Source organism: Pagrus pagrus, assembly GCF_965226575.1.
Source record: "Pagrus pagrus genome assembly, chromosome: 8".
NCBI lineage: Eukaryota > Metazoa > Chordata > Actinopteri > Spariformes > Sparidae > Pagrus > Pagrus pagrus.
The window spans coordinates 2,571,444-2,590,682 of record NC_140192.1 but is presented as its reverse complement, the minus strand read 5'-3'; the positions used below and the strand labels follow the sequence as shown (position 1 = coordinate 2,590,682).

Genomic DNA, 19,239 nt, shown 5'->3' with positions numbered 1-19,239 from the left:
TAGTCGATGTGACGTGACTATGGAAACGTAACACGTGGTTCGGAGGTGCGTTTAAAAACACACACCTTAAGGTTGGTTTCTTTTGCGTTCTGCTCGCACAGGTGTGCCCATCAACGCCACTACAGCTTGAAGTATTGCAGCACTGGAGTAAAAGTGTCTTAAAAAGATGCTGTGTCAAATGTGTTGACGTACCCTGTAGGTTTCAATAATCTTTGTTGTCTTGGCTTCTATTGTTTTGTTGTGTTTTTATTTTCCTGACTGCATCTGAACGCATCATGAGGTTTCCTTGATTTAAAGGTGCAATATGTAGTTTTGGGGAAGATTTTGAATCAGAAGAGAAAGATCTTCATTAGCCATGTTTCCATTAAATTAAAAGTGAATTTTAAAGGGACTATGAGGAACTTTCTTGTTGTGAAGATCTCAGCAGTCTGTTCGCTGATGGTCCCGTTTGCTGTTACAGGTTATTTATAATCATCAGAGGAATCACACCTCGTAGTCACTTTAAGTGAACTTTTGAAAGTTCACAAAAAGAAAAAAATTAAATTTTAATCTTGTGCGTTTCCATATACTGTTTTGAGCGAATGAACTTGGCTACGTTAAGTGTAATTTCGTCAGAGGATGATGTGGTGTAGGCTACGTGGCTACAGAAGTAAACAGAGGCTAGAGGTAAACAAACCAGGAGACAAAAGGACAAAAATGAGCCTTTCCACAGGGCAAACTGTAATTGTTCTTGTCCGCAGTCAGTGGAAACAGCTGATTAGTCATGTGAGTTGATCGTTCAACTTTTTATGCCTTAACAGTTTGTTAAGACCTTAAAGGGGCACCATGTAGTTTTGTAGAAGAAAGGTGGCAGGGTCCGCCACATACAAACAGAGTAAAACAAAAGGTCAGTTTGTTCATTTAGTTTATTCAGTCATGAAAACAAAGAGAGTTTATTTTTTTTAGTTTGTTTAGGCAGAAAAAAAAATCAATCAATCAATTCTGATTAAAATTTCTTTCCCAAAACTACAGAGTGCTCCTTTAAAGGACATCACATTTTCATACTGTTTTACTTTGTTTATATGTGGCGGACCCTGCCACCTTTCTAGCTTCAAACAGTGTTCTGGGACCTTATTTTCCTCTGAGAACAGTTATTCAGTTATAGAAAAAATAAATATTTGTGTACCGTTTGTATTATTACCCCATTAATATTGTAAATATTAAAATTCTGAGTTTGTATTTCTTCTCAAAAACTATGTAGTGCCCCTTTAATGAAACTGAAACCAGAGAGCGACTGGAGTTTTTAAAGTCTTTGCCCCACAAAAGATGATGATGATGATACTGACTTGGACGTGACTTTAAAATATGCTGTTTGTTGTTCCCAAAGATTCTTGGAAGGTTTTTTTACACAGCGAAAAGTCAATGTTTCATGCTTCAAATGGGACTTGAATGCAACATTACATGGGCAGGGCTTCATTCAGAAACCACAAGCTGATTCCCCCATTGTTAATAATTTACATGATGTAGTGTTTGAAAATAATGTCACATTCCAGTGGACAACCAGTCTGAAACATACAGTGAGAGATGCAACACATACAATAAAAACTAGACCTGAAATATCATTTTGAGAGCAACTGAATAAATATTTACTCGAATACTTGGCCCTCTGTTGAATTTCTAAAACATGAATGTACAATTATAAACATTGCCATCGTTATAACTGTGACAGTTTTTGCACTGAACAGGAAATGTACCTGTGGTTTGTTTTTGTTGATATTGGATAAACAGAGTAGAGAAGTATTTAATATTGATTAACCTTTTCAAAACACAGCACTATGAAACTGGATTTTCAAGTCTTTCCACCTGTGTTGTGGAAAAATGTAATTCGCTACCATCCCATGAACACTAGGTGGCGCTCTTGCTTCATTTTCAAAAACACTTTCCTCGGTGCAAAGCTGCAGCCTCTTCTTGTAAGGAGTTATCTGAGAGGTCAGATGTGTTCAGTGTGTAATAATAAAGCAACTGGATAAAAAACAGATACAAAAATTTGAGATTTATTGAACTTGAAAATAGCATTAAATTCCACTTACACATTCATTATAAGTAAATACCTACAACATTACACTGAAAATATCACCAGTCACATATAAAACAATGGATACAGAGGATCAGTTCAACGTAAAAAGCAGCTCAACAGCTAAAATAAAAACAAAAAATAAAGTATTAAAGAGGAAAAAGGCCATGCACAAAAGAATTATCCACTGTTAGTCATTAGAAATGCTGGTTCATCGAGACGTTGATGTTTCAGCTTCTGCTATTTTCTGTAAGTTTTGCCTGCTGACAAGACAAGTACGCTTTTGTCCAGTCAGTGGTTCACTTCTTTTGCCTTGAGGTGAACTATTATCACCGAGATATGACACAAAACATTTCAGAGCCCTGTTATGTCACCAATTAGAAAGAAAGAAAGACAGAGAAAAAAAAAACAGCGACAAAAACACATGCACAAATCTCTAAAATTCACCCCAGGCAAACCTCGATACAAAGGAGGAGGAATGGAAGAGAAGCACAAGCACCAATCGGCACACAGCCCGAGGGTGTCTCTCGTCTCTCTGGCACATGTTCAGTATCGCTCGACTCTGGCCTGCAGCTTCTAGTGACAAAGCAACGGCCTGACAGATGCACAGTCAGACGCTGCCTTTTTCTACTTTAGGGTGGGAACATGAAATCAGCAGCGGGAGGAGAAAAACAAATGTTTGGCCATTTTTTTTTCTTTCAAGGGCTGAAGGAGGTGGTGGTGGTGGTGGGGGGGGATTCTAGCCTCTACAGCTGAGCACAGAGAAACATGGGAGTAAGTCAGCAGGACGTGATCAACGTCACTTCAAGTGTAGGCACTCGTGGCTCTTCAACAGTGCACAGCGACAGCAGCCGGGAGGAAAAACAAAAAGTGAATTTTTTTTTATCGCACCAGAGACAGTTTTTCCTCCCAAAGCCAGGTTGATCTTGCCAGTTTCCTCTTAGAGAAATGTGGCTTGTTTTTCAGCACAAAATCACAAACAGAGATATGTTGGGAACAATGGTAGATTAACTCACTACATGTTTCACATAAAATAAAAACAGACCGCAGCTAAAAAAAGAAAAAAAAAAGTGTTTGAACACAGAGTGATGTGGGAAGTCTTTGGTGCTCAGTGTGACAGGAAACTGAACAGGATCACATGTATGAGATCCAAAGAACTGTTGGCATCAACTCCAATCCAAACTGAGAGTGTTGAAGACAACGGACATCATAAAAAGGAGTGGTAATTACAACAGGAACCCACAGAAAACAACACACACCAGGAGTGTACTGTATGGCTATACATAAATCCTTCATTTCAGGCAAGGCTCTGCAGGCCTGGTCATTTGTTACAATAGCTCAGCCACTTATCCTCTCCTTCAACTCCCTTTTGACTTCTGCCCCAAAACGGATCAAGTACAAACAGTCAGCCGTCTTGAACCGGGCAGGTCTCGAGACACACCCTCGTATTGAAGAAGAGACACACCAACCAAAGCCCTCGTTTACACGTTAATCAGTCTATCCTGGCTATTATTAACATAACTCCATTAGTACGATATCATAAAAAGATGCTGAAATTCAAATATCTCTATGTACCTTGTGAAATTTTTTCGATAAAAAAAATCCACAGCATAGATGCAGTTTCGCCTGAATATATTCTGGGAAAATCATATTTTCATCAAAACTGCACAGTAATTAGGGTCTCTCTTTGCTTGCATATACATTACCAGTAAATTAGTATGCTGCAGATGGAAATGATTAATCAAACCCTTTTTTTTTTCAGTATTCTGTAAAAGCTTGAGGAAAATGTCTGAATGGAGGTGAGAGACTGAAAAACTAATGGGCACGCAGAGTTGAGGGCACTACCAGGAGACAGAAAGTGCTGATAAATGTTAAGAGTCCCGGCTCAGTGACCCACGGACCCACACTACAGCCTGCACCGGGCCCGTCCACTGACGGGACTTTGCGAGACTCGAAGTCGATCTCGTCACGTCTTTTTTTTTTTTTTCGTTTGGAGTGTTGATGGGAGTGAGATGTGAACGAGAATCCACAGAGATTGTTGGAGATCTGCTTCAGCTGAACGTGACCAGACCAGCCAACAGCGGGGTCCCGCCTTCTTGTGTTGTGATTGGTCGTATTCCAAGAAAGGCCGACGACATAGAAAAATTGTTCTCACAGGAGCTCCAGTAGTGAAAGGTCCATGACACATACACTGCGTCCAGTGAGTGGAAACTGCTGTTATTTACTGCATGATGAAGCCAGGCTGCGGGGCCATACGAGGTGAGGGCCGCTGGGGCAGAGCAGGGGGGTACTGGGATAGAAAGTGGCTCGGGTATCCGGAGGAGACGTTGGGGAAGGGCTGGCCCGTTCTGGGAGGAATTGGCGGGTACGGCGATGCTGAGTAGAAGACAGGAGGCTGGGGGGCAGCTGTTGGAGCTGGATTTAGAATTGGGGCCGGCTGGGATGGAGGAGGTGGGGGTTTCCTTCTTGGCTGGGCTACAGGAGAAGAGCCGTTAGTGGCCTCGTTGAGGAAGGAGGAGGGTGAGGGTCTGGCTGCCACCGACACATCCTGAGATCGTGAGGTAGGGACCGACGCCTGCGGCAGCCGCTGGCCCTGCAGCACCATCTCCTGCAGCTTCTCGATCTTCACTCTTCTCAGGTGGGCCAGCTTCCTGTTGCTCTGGTAGGTATCAATGAAGGAATCCAGGGTCATGTCGCCATCCAGGAACGAATCAGCCATATTCTGTTGACAGAACAGAAGAGATTCGGGAGAGTTTTAGACGGAGAAACTCTGACTCTTATTCAACATTCATCAAGCTGCTGTGGGATTTCACATCTTAAAAAGATCGTCTAATGATTATTTCTCTGACCAACCATTTATTCAGTAAAAAGGTCAGGGACTTTATTTACCAAAGCACCTGTGAAGCAAGATGTAAATGTGTCCGTGGGAACTTGGCATTTACCAAACATGTCTGTCAACCTTCATGCAAAGAACAATGATATATCTCACCTAATCTACATCCATCTGTTTGTGCGTGTCCAGGCTCATTTACATAGATATACATACGCATACACAGACTTTAGCTGAGATGTTGTTAGGGCCATGTGGACTTCAATGAAATTCATTCAAACCAAACTGTTTTATCTCACCTTTCAACACGTGGCTAGGACGCAGTACAGGAAGACATTACAATTATAACACTTATTACACTATGTGATGGTTAAATAAAGAATGTTGGTGTCTCTAATTGGCAGAAAATACTCCTGACTAGTTTCATTATCAATGCTGATTCATTACAGTTGAAGGTTGTGAACTGATCCTCGCGATCTCTATTAAGAAGCCGCTGACGCTCGGTGGTGCAGTACCAGAGAAACAAGGTGAAATGGAGGCATTAATGGCATAATTTCTCCCTCAGGGAAACTATTACATTGATTTTAAAATAAAACAAACTGAAATGCACAGCTTTACAACCTGGTTTTACTGAGCAGAGATTTTTAAATGGTGCAACAGAGCTCTGCTTAACTTTAAACTCTGATCAGAGCTAATCTGAGATGAAATGAATCTTGGTGTTGGTGCAACCCAGCCTTAATGGATCAGTGTTGAGAGCCTATCAATCATGCTTACATGTTAGACAGAGGTCATGACTTGTATTTAAGGAACAGGTTTACCCACAATTGCACCTGTGTACCACTGGGTAGTTGTGTTTGTAGACAGATTCTCAAGCACAAGGCACAACTGATGAAACATTAATGTGTGAACTCTGCATGTAGGGCATGGAAAGTGCCTCGGTAGTATTTTTCTTATGGTATTAATGAAGCTTAAACAATAACTGACAGGATGGGTAGGTATCACAGGCTATAAAATTGTGAAATTCTGCAGGTTGCGAGTCTTGGGTATAAACAATGACGCCTATGTAGGAGACGACATCAACAACTGGGAAAGCAGGTATATGAATTACTGCCTGGTGAAACTGCGGGACACATGAAGTCATCCATGCAGGGAGCAAAATAATGCTTACCTCTGTCTCCTCTTCTATTTTGGCTCCCTCCGCCTGCAGCAGGGCCAGCAAAAGGTCCAGGGAGGTGTTTCCTGACTTGGAGTCTGTGGAGTAACAAGAGAGAGGAAGAGCACACACGTTATTATTCTGTATTTCATGTGTAGTATAAGCAAAGCAGGCCCATACCATCCACTATACATGTAAATATAGTGAGATAAAGCCTGAGCATGCAGCATCACATGCTGAACACATAATGGACAGATGGAAAACTGCTCAGAATCATCTGCCAGACCCACATTACTCTTAATCTTCCTGTTAATGTGAAAAACTGTTACTACTGCAGTCACACTACAAGATGTTTCACTGCCCTGACTTTTTGTCATGAGGACTTTGTTGTACCTGGTGTTATTTTTACTCTGTTTTGATCGCTTTTATAACACGTCTGTGAACCAGAGCTACAACATTTGTAAAATTACACTACTACAATCCAACACCTCCTTTTTCACAACCTTTTCAACCCATTTGAGTCACAAGACTCTGGTGCAGGGTTTCCACAGCGCTCAATGCAACACAGATGCATTGTGGATTAAGTGTGATCCATGCCTAAATTAACCACAGAGCAGAAAAAAAAACCCAATATCCCCTCAGTTCTTACACTGAACGTGTGAGTAATAATAACAGGTTTTAATGAGCCTATCACACAAAGCTGCAGCAGGATATGTGAACTGTGCCAGTCACAGTCTTGTGACTGGCACATCCAAACAGCCATAACACTGCTCTGTTTGCTGTGAACTTGCAAAGCCCCAACTGAGTCAACTGAAACTGACTTAGTGTCTCTAAGGACGGAGCCTGTTTTGTTTGTGTTCCTAGGCAGGACTGAAAGTCAACACCAGCGGGAGCTGCGATCGCAGACACACATAGAGGCACCAGGAACACATCACACATTGCTGATCTCCACTGTAGCATTGTCATCTCACCATACTGTAATTACAGGAGAGACTCTGGTCTAACCTGATATGCTATTCTATTCAAGGCCTCCTTCTATGCATGATAACAAGTGAACAAAGATCTCGACAGATTAATTTACTTCTGGAGCTTCTGTGTACCTGAAGCATTTCCTTATTTTATGATAACAGACTTTCATTTCTCAGCTAATGTTCGCTACAGTTGTGTAAAACCCGACCAGAGTCCTTCACAAAGAAATCCACGGTCCAGCAGCGTTAAACAACATAAACAAACCCTGTCATCCACAGGATTAAAACAAAAACAAGACAAATCACATCCATAAAACAAAGACCTCTCAACTTTACAGCAGTCAATGTATTCATACCCATAGTGTTCAGCTTACACTCTCATATTTAACTTTACTGTATTTGTTTGACTGTATTAATTGCATCAGGAATAAACAAGATCTTTTTCTTATGATTGACAGGGCTTTCCTGTGTACAGCTGTGCTGTAAAGATCATCCAGCTGCTTCTGTTGGCAGCTTATTATCTTCCTGCTGTCTTAACAATCCTATTTAGCTTGTTTCTATTTGCTAAGCTCAGGCGCCAGTACCGAACAGAAATATTAAAAACAAGGACACTGTCAGACTGACCCAACCCAAACCACTTCAGTTTCCCAACACAGAACAGTCTTTTCTCTCATCAGTGATGAGAGCGGGTCCACTTGGTTTAAAATAATTTATGTTTTTCAAACATTAATTGAATAGTGAGCTGGACTTGAGCAAAACAGACAGATAAAACATAATATTTATGTCTAAAGATTTCACTCTAATGCTGCTTTTCCACCAAATTAGCGGGTCAACACAGGTTTTTTCTACACATCGTCTGTTCCCCATCACCACTTCCCTCAGGCAAGGCAGCCCGTCTGCGATGTTTTTACTGAAGCGTTACGTTTCACGTCATGAATGTGCCAGAAATAGTTGCAAAAGAAGAGAAAACAATAGACCGCATCCCAAATTCCTTCCTTATGTATGCGCCACTGATGCATGTTGATAACGCATCATCACTTCGCGTGGGCGTGTTCACCCGGGTCTTACGTTTAGATCAAAGCTGAGCCGAGGTGTAAAAACCCGTGTCTACTGCAGAGTCAACTGACCCGGGTGTAAACGCAGAGTGTACACATTCCCATTGCACACAAAAGCCCGATCTTAGCAAGTTTAAGTGGGATTTTTGACCAGTGGAAAAGAATAAACAACACAGAGACTCTCCTCTATAGCTGATTACTGATTACCTCCTGAGGCGTGTCAGAAGCTTTTCAGGCGCCTCCATACGCCATTAGGAGACATTTTACATGACTAGCATTGTTGAGTTCATCTGTCAACATCTTGTCATTGTTATGCCCTCAATCCATGACGTTGAGTACTGCTCTCTGTCAATCATCATCCAACTCCCATCCACACTGTAACTTAAACATTTCTAACATGTTGTATGGTAAATGAGTGATGGTGATTGATGGACGCTATGAACTCTGCACAGAACGGGAAGTTAACTTTATTAATCCCACGAAGGGAAATCAGTGTTTTCTCTGTCGTTAGTTAAATCTGTTTTAAATTAACTATATCTGACAGCCAGTATTTCTTCTCTGACACAAAATTGACAGACAGTCAACCTTTGTGCCGTTAGATAATCACTAGCTGCATGTCTGAATGTTGTAACCACTTGTTAACAAGCTTGTCAAACTGGATTGTTGGACTTAAGAACAAGATCACTGCTGCTACATAGACCGTCGTCATACGGGACAGAAACGAGTGGTAAAGCATCAGTGACTCATGTTGTTAAGTGTTTCAGCAAGCTGACCTGTGAAGGACAAAGGACTTGGCCGGACTAAAGTTTCTGTTAAATCTACTGATTATCAAAAACTTTATCTCAGACACTAGATCTCAAAACCTCACATCGGTTTGCCAAAATCTTTTGCTGGCAGAGTTTGAAAAGATAAAAAAAAACGTTCACGGACAGAGGCTTCATTCTCGACACAGCCCTTTGTCCAGCGGTGAACTCCCATTCCTTTCTGTGTCGCCCTCTCACCCATAACAAGGCGGACTCTCAGGCACATCAGCAGCTTCTCCACACAAAGCTGTGATTCTCTGGCTGTGCAGAGAGCCTGCCGAGTGCCCAACAGACAGTCTGGGCCTGGAGATCATGAGACAGCCATTTAGCAGATGAATCCACATCGACCTCTGCTGTGAATCTGAAGGGGGGAGTTCTGGCCTGCCTCACCGCCTTTCTCTCTCTCTCTCTCTCTCTCTCTCTTTTTTCTCCCACCCTCCCAACTTCCCTGCCTGCCAGTCCCATCATCCACCAGTCCCTCCCACACTCTGTTGCTGTTTTACATCAGCATGACTGGCAACACAATGGTCCACTGTAGGCTGCCGCTGGTGGTGTATGGGGGCTGCCCTGCCATTTTGGCCCTCCAGAAACCCGATGGACAGTGAGGGCTATTGCAGAGACATTTTCAGGCGGGAGGGCGGCGCTGGGGGTGTCACTGTTCACAAATGACAACACAGCGAGCTACTGTACGTGGGATCTTTCATCTGGGTCAAACGCTTCTCTTAGCTCTGAGCATCGCTGTCCTTCCCCAGCTGCTATGCTGCAGCAAATCCGGAGGGGGGGGCAGGGGGACACCGGGTAACCTACATTTGACAAAAGCCATCGCTCGCCGACAACAGACAAAACCAACAGACCTGCAGAGCTGCGTCCGTGAGCTGACTCCTGTATGAGACACAGGGAGCTTGGTATTCAGACCGAACAGCAAAAACTGCCTTGGACATTAAACAAAACACAGAAAAAAGCACATACTGCAAAAAAGATTTAGCAGTAGACTTTGTGCGGACTGTACACATGACAGCTCCAGGCAGTCTGCAAGCCTCACAGAGGAAGAAGACAAAGTCAAACTTTTATCAGCGCAGCAGAGTAGTGAATGGCTGGCATGCTATTTTGAGAGAGCTGCTAGGCAACGGCTGCGTCAACAAGGTCACAAGTAGCGTCACTCCCGTCTTCTCCACACACTAGGAAGTACTGTGAAGGTGTGTCGGTGTGGGATATGACAGCCCTCTTCAGTCTTAATAAAGATCCCGCAGCTGAGATGTAATCAGAGCTGGAACTTGCTAAACCCGAAAAAAAAAGAGTTCAATAACAGTGAGTCCTGCAGCAACATGATCACAGAGCTCCTGGTAAAAAGGGCTGCGACAGCCTCTGATGGGAAACATGAGAACTGGTGAAACAGGTCTCTTCAGCTTGTGCTCATTCAGAATATTAAAAAAAAAAAAAAACTGCTCTGGGAAAAACACATTACACAACACCTCTGCTTCTAATGAGGATGTCTGAAAGCAGAGCCCGACTGACACTGGAGCCGACACTGGCATCATATCGGCCAATAAAATCAGCTGACCAATGTATCTGCTCTTAAACTTAAGGCAGATAACAGCAATCATCTAAAGCCTCGTTCTTATCAATGTTTCCATACTGGATGTTTTAATGCAGAGCTGACACGATTAGTCAATTTATTTCAATAAATCTGTCACTGCTGCAGAAAGACTTCCCTGTAAAAGAGGTGTTACAAGCCCTCGCCTCTCCCTGAAGCGGACTTTTGTTACTATCATAATAAGATACACAGACTAACACTAGTGTCATATTACTCATTTTGGTATCAAAACAGATCCAGCTCCAGCTTCTCGAAATTCAAGATTGCCGCTATTATACTAAACTGTAGCAGGGCTGCAACTAGAAAACAATTAACCTCGAGATTACCCTCTCGATTAACTACCAGGGTAGTTTCCAGGGACGCTGAAAAATGTCACTACACTGAGTCTAAAATAAAATGATGTCTTGTATGAGTAAAAACATTTGGAAGTGATCTTATAAAATATATAAAAGATGAATGTAAGAAATAAATCTGAATTCTCGTGTTCGGCTTTTTAAGGAGTCATGTGTCGTTAGAGTCGAGTTCCCTCATTTTTGCAGTCAGCGATTCAGTTAGCGATCTTTCTGTTACACAATCAGCTGTGATCTATGAGTTTTAAATTTCATTTGTGCGATTACTCAATGATTGAAAAGGCTCTTTGGTGAGTATATGGCAAGCTTGGTAAAATTGTCTTCTGATATGTGACTCAGCCCAGCCCAAATGTCAAAACTTTGCCCATGCGATTAACCGTTGAGTCTGTGAAATGTCTCTCATCTTTCTTTCTCTCGTCTCAAAAAAACATTACATAATCAATTTTCCTTCATACACGGAAAAGAAAAACAGCAAATGCTCACACTTGACAACCTGGAGCCACGATTCTTTCATGAAAAATCACCTAAAAGATTTTACGATTATCAAAATAGATGCCGACTCCTTTTCTTCATCGTAGGGTCTCAAAAACCACGATGGCTATTTTTAACTATTAGCTGATATTTTGTCAAACATCATGTAATCCAACAGACTGATTGATAATGAAAATAATTGTTAGCTGGAGGTCTATAGAAATCATTAAAACCTTGGTTAAATGGATGATTCAGCAGGTCTGAGGGATCAGAAGTTTCAGGTCTTCCTCGTGGATAAAAGGTTAAGATGCAAGAATATAATGTTCCTGCTTGGATTACAGCAGAGGACACTTGTTACATAACCTTCTCTTAGTCTCCCGACGTTTCCTGTTTGTATCTCAGCTGTTGTTATTAACTATAAATTCTAATCTTATATATTGGAATAATATCTGGGCTGATGTTTTATGCCAAGTTGGCGTATATCACAACGTTTAACTATATTAAAAACCTGCAGAGACCACAATTGAATGTGAAAGACAAACAGGTTGTAATTATTAATGCCCTGTGTTTACTGTGCTCAGTCTGAAGCCTCTCCTGCAGGCATTTGTTAATGTATCGGTTCTCCATTACTTCAAGAGAGTATTCAAATTTCGTTAGGGCTGGGTATCATTAAAAATTCAAGACATGGAGACAGTCTAATCAATAGTAAAATGTTTCTCTCCGTCTTGTGATTGCTGTGCTCCTGCTGTACCTAGGCTGGACTTGCGCAGCTGATAGGACTCGAAGCTCTCCTGGAGACTGCCGTAGCGTTTGGTGAGCTGCTCCTTCTTGTGCTCCAGTTGGGGCTGCAGGGCGAGGTTCTGCTCCGCCAGGGTTCGGTTGTTCACCAACGTCATTTCCTTGCTCTGCTGGACTTCCTGCATCTACACAAGGAAAAAAATAAAACATGTCAATAATGTGTTTAAGGCATCACACTTGCACGTCCATCAATGCACAGCTCTTCTTGACTGACGGGACTTGTGTCTTACATAATGGACTCAAATTTAGCCGTGTGGGGGGGAAGTCGTTCTCTACAATTAATATAGCTCCTCTGCAGAGAAGCACCATAGAAAATAAAATAAAGAAAAACCTTATTGAAGTGAATATTAACTATGAATCATCGCACTTCATCACACGACTCCCACAAGCCTCTTTAAAGACAAATCATGTTGAAAATCTGCTCCAACAGAACGGTTTGTCTTCTTATTAAAAAATCTCTAGCAGGTTAAATCCAAACGAGGTAAAGGGTTAGTTGGCTTTGTTAAATTAATCTGGTATACTGGAAAAAAATAAGCTGTACTGGCTACTATGTCACTAAACAATAGAGCCTTTTTGACACGTCACAGCCGGACAGCCACAGTCGTATCCAATAACATTAATTATGGCTGCATTCCATTCAGGTGAGCTAGTACCTGTGCGTGCTATTGTGCACCTGACTCACTCACTGTTTCCCGTATGTAATCATTCCCTCATTCACTATTCCCAAACACCATTCACTCAGTAGTCGACCCTATTAATAGTGAGCAGCAAATTTGTATTTTCGGACACAGTATTATCATTTTGTCTCATCCCTGACAGGTGGAGTGCGGACGTTTATAAAATATTTGGCGATAAATATAGTGCCCATGCTCGATATTTGGGGCCGATAGCGGTATAAGGAAGTTCAAGATTCTGATATCGAAATGTAAGCTGACATTGGCACATCTTTTTGCAGTGATCCTTGAAATGTGGCTGTGAAAAACCCATATCCCAGGTATAGTTTTGAGATTCAGGATCTTAAAAAAAACAAACAAAGTGCTCTTTATAGTAATAGGGATTTATTATGTGCACAGCCACTGTCACAGCTTACTGCGACTCGTGAAGGGAGAGGAGCCATCAACGTAGTTTTTTTGGTCATGCTGCATTCATGTCATTTTGTTAAGGGTGGAATTGCAAGCATCTAGACCTAGATTTAGAAGAAACGTTCATGTCATCCTCCAAACTACAATATCTTCAACTTGGTGCAAAGGTATACAGAAGTACTATCAGACTGCTAGTAAATGGCTGCAGTACAAAACCTCAATCACTCACAATTTGTATTACTTCACTATTTTGGCTTGAAAATTATGATTAATTGATTGAAAATCGACTGATAAACAATTTGTTCACAAACTGGTACAAAAACTAGAGAAGCTAGCTTTGTCTATTGTAATAATGTGTCTACAAGGCTAAATCTAAGGAATAACATTGAAACATTCCCGAATTGAAATGACGGGCGATTTCTCTGTTCTCGCCATTCTGCTGGCATTGTTGGAACGCAGCGTTACACCTGAACGCAGCATTACACCTGAACGCAGCATTACATCCGTGCTTTTCCTGTAACAACTCAAAGTCTGTAACCAACTTAGACCAGCCACATTTTCATGTCAGCTCACTGATGTGTCATACTTGGTAGATAGCACTGGCAGGCTCCATAAAGTCGGGGGACTGAAAATGCAGCAGAGGCGGAGATGCACTCAGACTTTGACCCTCCAGTTTCTACAGCAGGTTTCTCTAAAAATCTTTAGTTTCAAGCCCGAGCTGAAAAAACCCTGATGACATTATTAGGTCATTAGCTCCCAACTGTTAAGTAAGTAAGTAAGTAAAAATTGATGGGGTGCCCCTTTAATGTAGGTTTGAACTGAGACCATGAAGACAGGTGGGAAGAACAGCTTGCTATAGTGGAGGACTGAATAAAAAAGGGTCTCCTGCTGCTTTTTTAAATGACTCATTTCACACATTCAACCAACCAGGACATGTAGGAAAACTCTATAAATACACTGTAACGTAGGCCGTGATTATGGAAAAGCTTCTAAAAGTGACTGAGGCAGGTCTTGTCTCTTGGTGGTCGCACTGAATGGGAAAACAACATTTAAAGCAGGAAAAGCAGCTAAATCTGTCTATTACCAACTGCACTTTGCACCGTCACATCCTGAGGTGACCGGCCGTCCTTTGACGAGAGCTGCTCTGCTCATTTATCGTGGCTCACTAAAGAAGCAGACCTTTAAATAGCATCCACAACTGCAGGCTTGCTCAGTCAAACCAAACACATAATTGTTTTGCTGGGGGAAATACTCTCCGATTGCTCCGCTCGCTCCATACAGGCTGAAATAATCACAGGAAATGTAGGTCAAGCTCGTCTGGATGGACCACAGACCTGAATTTTGAAAAGCTGGTGTAGTAACCCACAATTAGATAACCAAACACATATAAACGTCTCACAGGAACAGAGAGTCGCTATACGAGTTATATGGTTGATATATTGGTATACAAGTCGGCAGATAAGTAACAAGACGAGATTTCAGTAGAGAAACACCAAAATACGTCTAATTAGGTCTACACTTGAGAAACTATGTCACCATTACATAATCTGGGTTACGTTCCCACTAAAAAAATCTATCAGATGTTTTGTTATGGGTTTCTATTAAAATGAATAACAATCGGCTGTTATCAGACTTTCTTTTAATTAACAGTATCGGTTGGGCTATAATTAATAGGAGGTGTAGTCCCCCTACAACATTGTGAGAGTGTGTTTGACATTTCGAAATGAAGAAGAGGAAGGATAAACTGATGCAGAACGGAGTCGTCAGAGTGGAGTCGGGAGGAAAAGCGAGGGAGACAGGAGGCAAATGTCATGAAATAGGAAGGTCTTGCACTAAGTGGAGTGAAATTTGGAAGAAGTTGAGGGCTCACCTCTGCCCCTGGGATCGTTTGCCAGGTACGACCACACACATCCCACACAGAAGCTCAGAAACACCCATTTTTGATTCTTATAACTATAAAAATCAGGAGATTAGCGAGAGAAATCACCGATCGGGAGCACAGCGCGAGAAAGGGTTAAAAACCGGGAAACCACCTCTTAAATTGTGAAATATCAGACTATGAAAACACGTAATTAGAACAGTTGCATCTCTCACCAAAACCAATAATCAAAAACCTTGCAGAGCCGGTCCTGTATATGAGCTGACTCACACACCTGACTAACCTTTCTTTATCAACTTCTTAACGTATTATCTGTTTTTAATTCCTCCCTTGTGATGTCATTTTTCCTTTCCTCTTACCGTCCTTTACCTATTTTAATCTATGTATTGTCTTTTATTCCTTTTACTGCTCATAATCTTTTTACCTGTTCTTAATTCCTCGGATGTGATGTCGTCTTCCAACTGTCCTTTATCGTTTTTATTCTTTTATTTATTTCTGTTTTTGCATTTATTTGTTTTTCTTCCTTTTCTGTGATTGTGCCTGTTTTATCACTTTTATTCCTTTTACTTGTAATGACTCACACTGACTTTTTGTGTTTTTAGCCCTTTTTTTATGAGGCTTTCTTGTGTTTGTCTTCCCGAGTTTCCTTCTTTTGCTTGTTTTTCAAAGCACTTTGTGAACTTCGTTTTTAAAAGCGCTACATAAATAAAAGTTACATTTGTCTCCCATCATTCTCTGCTGTATAATCTTTATCCAAAAAGATCCAGAAAGACAGGGCAGGACTTCCCCTCTCTGTATCATTAGGAAAAACGTGTAATTATTTGAATCCACCCAAAGACAAGACACCAAGGCGTTAAAATAATATCTGCTCCCTTACAATTAACTTGAGCTACAGCGTGCATGCCCTGCAAAAGCCTTCCCTGGATCAGAGAAGGACTCAAATAGATAAGAAGCCAGAGGCGAGACAGTGCTCAGCTTAATCTTAACTCACTTCCAAAATGTAACGTACAACACTGTTAAATGAGCCGAAACATAATGTGGGTACATTATAAAAAGTGGGTCACCTCCAAAATCAAGCTCATAATGGCTACAGCCCAGTGGACGCTCAAAATGCTGCTGAGAAAAATGAGTTTTGTAGCCTTCGCTTGCCTCAAATAACAAGCCACAAAGAACCTACCATCACATACATGTTACATTTAGTGTATAACAAAGCACTTGTGTCACACAGTATGTACAGGTATGATGCTTCTAAGGTAATCCTGTGAAAAAACAGGATGTAGTGCAACTAAACAAATTCATGACAGCGCTATTTGCATTATTCAAAGGGCAACACATGTGCCGCCTTCACTGTGTGTTCTGCAAAACAAGGAGATCATTGCCTCCAGCAAAGCATGTGTCTACATCACAGGCAAGAGTTTGTGTCTATATGCTACAGCTGTATACTCAGTACTTCTCAGCACTCTCAGGTTTCACTCAACGCCTTATGACACCCACTCCTTTGTTCCCATCCAGTGTGTTTTAAAAGAAAGAATTTCCCAGACAGTTCCACCTTTCTGTTCGGGCATGTCTTTACTTGGCTTCATCTGTCAATGTTTCCCATAATCTTATGACTGACTAAAGTCAACAACTGCAGTGTCATTGCAGTAAACAAGTCCCTCCCTCTTCTCTGTTAGCTATTGGAAGAGGAAAAACGAAACCATGGAGACAATCAGAAAGGGTGTGGATCAAAAACAGAACTGACAACACAAAAGGCCAGCTCACTGCACAACGTTCATCCAAAGAGCTAATAATAGCCAAAATGTACAGTATACTTCTTGTTTTGCGGGGTAAATGGATCTGACGCACTTGAGATGAGATATAGAAGCTTTTGCAGCAGCTTGTTCATGTCTGAGAAGAGAGACTTTCATCAGATTTTGGCCAATAAAATCTTACAGTACTTGTGTACACAGCCTGAGAGAAAGCCACAGCACCATGACGACAGACGAGAAAAATTCCTGCATCCTGAACATATGTGTTTTTATGTTTGTAATTAGCGATCAGGTCCGAGCTGAACCGGGAAGGAACAAAGTGTTTCCTGAAAAGTTTGCATTTCACAGTTACAGAAAGAAAACAAAGCGCATGAGTACAGTGGGATTAAAGTAGATTAAAGCCGACCCTGGAAATGACCGTGTTGGAAGGCGCAGTAGCATGGGAAATAATCAGAAGCATTAATCCTGAATGAAATCTGTTTAATCTGTTCAAACTCCTTCTAAATAAGCAAAATGTCTGTCTGCGGTGAAAACCTTTCCAGTGACCTTGTTTCCAGCGTGTATGGAAAAAAATTTGGCTTATCAGCTTCTTATCATCACAAGGGCATATTTATGACAGAGTGAAAAGCAGGTAGCCATTAATTGGAAATTTGCTGAGTCCTTGTGGCACGGACGCAAGGCCATGGACTCCTGCCATGAGCCAGCTGCCTGTATGGAGTGGTGTAGTTCATGGTCCTAATACCTGGAAATCAGTTCTCATTTTTGGACTTCCTGTTCCCTCGTCTAAGAGTTTATGAGTTTTTTTAAATTGGTTTCGGTTAAATGCCTGAAATACCAGCTGTGGTTACAACAGGCTTAAGATATTTAGCGTTAAATGTCCCACAATTTTATTATAAAGCGCTTACGTGTGTTAAAATGGCGGTCGCCATGGACATTAAACATCATTTAACTTTACAACGTGTACACTGATCAGTTCATAGAAAACATGTTTAGTCATCGTGTAGTCATAAGCTTAGTGGTGGTGACTTTTAAGTCATGTGATCAATGTAGTCTGTCTGTAGCCTAACATTAGCCTTTTACTTCTAGTGATTTAATTTACGCTTTGAAAATAGCAAAAGTGGTGTTAATCTGTGAAGATTATCTTCGTGAACAAAACCTGTAAATTTCATTAACTTGTGTTTGCCACAGAGATTATTTTTGGACATAATCCAAAATCCGGTTCAAAACTCCTATTGGCTTTTCTGCTGAGGGAACCAGGACGATGCTAACTTCCGGGTTAGCCTACGCAAATACGTCATCGCTACACTTCTCTTGGGAGAAACCCATTGTGAAAAGTGTCAATTTAAGATACTTTGCCATCTGCCTTTCTTACACGCTTCATGTAACCTCGTTTGAGACTTTTTCTGAATAAATAAAATAATCTGTTGAATTCGGCATGTTAGCTTTAATCTTTAATGCAGCAACAGACGCGAACAACCACTTTATTATTATTACAATGTTGTAAGCACTACTTATAGTTCTGGGTGTCAAATGAGCTGGTTAATAATTAATAGCCCTTTTTAAGATGAGGGTGTTAAGTTATGTTTTCCTCGCTATCGGGTCCACTTGTGCCGGCAGCAACACCAGCCATAAATTGGCAGATTTGTGAGTGGAGTTTGGCATGACGTCCTGTCTGAAAAGGAGCGTCTAAGCTAGGCTGGTATTAAAATGTACATTTTCTTGTCTAAAAAATGAGTCAGCATTACAGTAGCCATTAAAAATGCATTGTTTTAACAGTAGACGAGTTTCTGCTGTCTACTGTAGTACAGTTTAATGGAGCGACAATTTCGCAAACTGGGAATCCCTGTGTGATCAAACTTGAGACAATGCTTCGTCCCAAGGTTAACGATTTGTAACCCGCGTTAGCTTCCACAACATTAAACTTCGGTTGACAACACTTATTAACGGTTAAATCCGAAGCGGGAATAAAGGGAACCGATTCCGTAACTGTACCGAGTAAACGTCAGTGAAGCAACAACAAAGGGGTTGAGAGAAAGAGAAAAAAAAAAAACACAGTGACCGAGAAAAAGGAGTCAGTAGCTAGCTTGGACTACAAAAGCGAACAGCTTGTAACATACCTCATCCATCTCCTGGACCATTTTTGTGAGTTTTTCGTCGTCCTCCAGAATTTCGTTGAGCTGAGTCATCGTGTAGGCGCTGAACTTGTTGGAAAAACTAGACATTTTGAGCTCTGGTTGCGTGTTTCTCCTCGCCTGTGCTCCCTCTTTCTCGCCGTCCAGATTGTGACAGCTGACTGAGCTTCTCTTACAGGAAGTAGTCAGAGAAGACGCCAGGCCCGCAGCTGCGTTCACGTGCCGTCGGAAATTCTGGCATCACCGGGGAACTGGCAGTAATCACTGTAGAGCACTGGCTGCATCTTGTCTTCAATGCGTCCTTTTCGATTAAATTAAATTTT

General features: G+C 41.5%; 1 protein-coding gene across 1 annotated transcript; it reads right to left on the bottom strand.

Annotated features, from left to right (window-relative positions):
• Positions 1–2,017: 2,017 nt before the first annotated feature.
• On the bottom strand, positions 2,018–19,086 carry vps37ba (VPS37B subunit of ESCRT-I a). The gene is made up of 4 exons (XM_084360056.1): positions 18,902–19,086; positions 12,029–12,200; positions 6,052–6,134; positions 2,018–4,775 (listed from the first exon to the last, which is right to left on the bottom strand). Exons 1-4 carry the CDS (start codon positions 19,004–19,006, stop codon positions 4,275–4,277), a joined length of 861 nt encoding a protein of 286 aa, XP_084216182.1. The 5' UTR covers positions 19,007–19,086; the 3' UTR covers positions 2,018–4,274.
• Between the last annotated feature and the right edge of the window lie 153 nt (positions 19,087–19,239).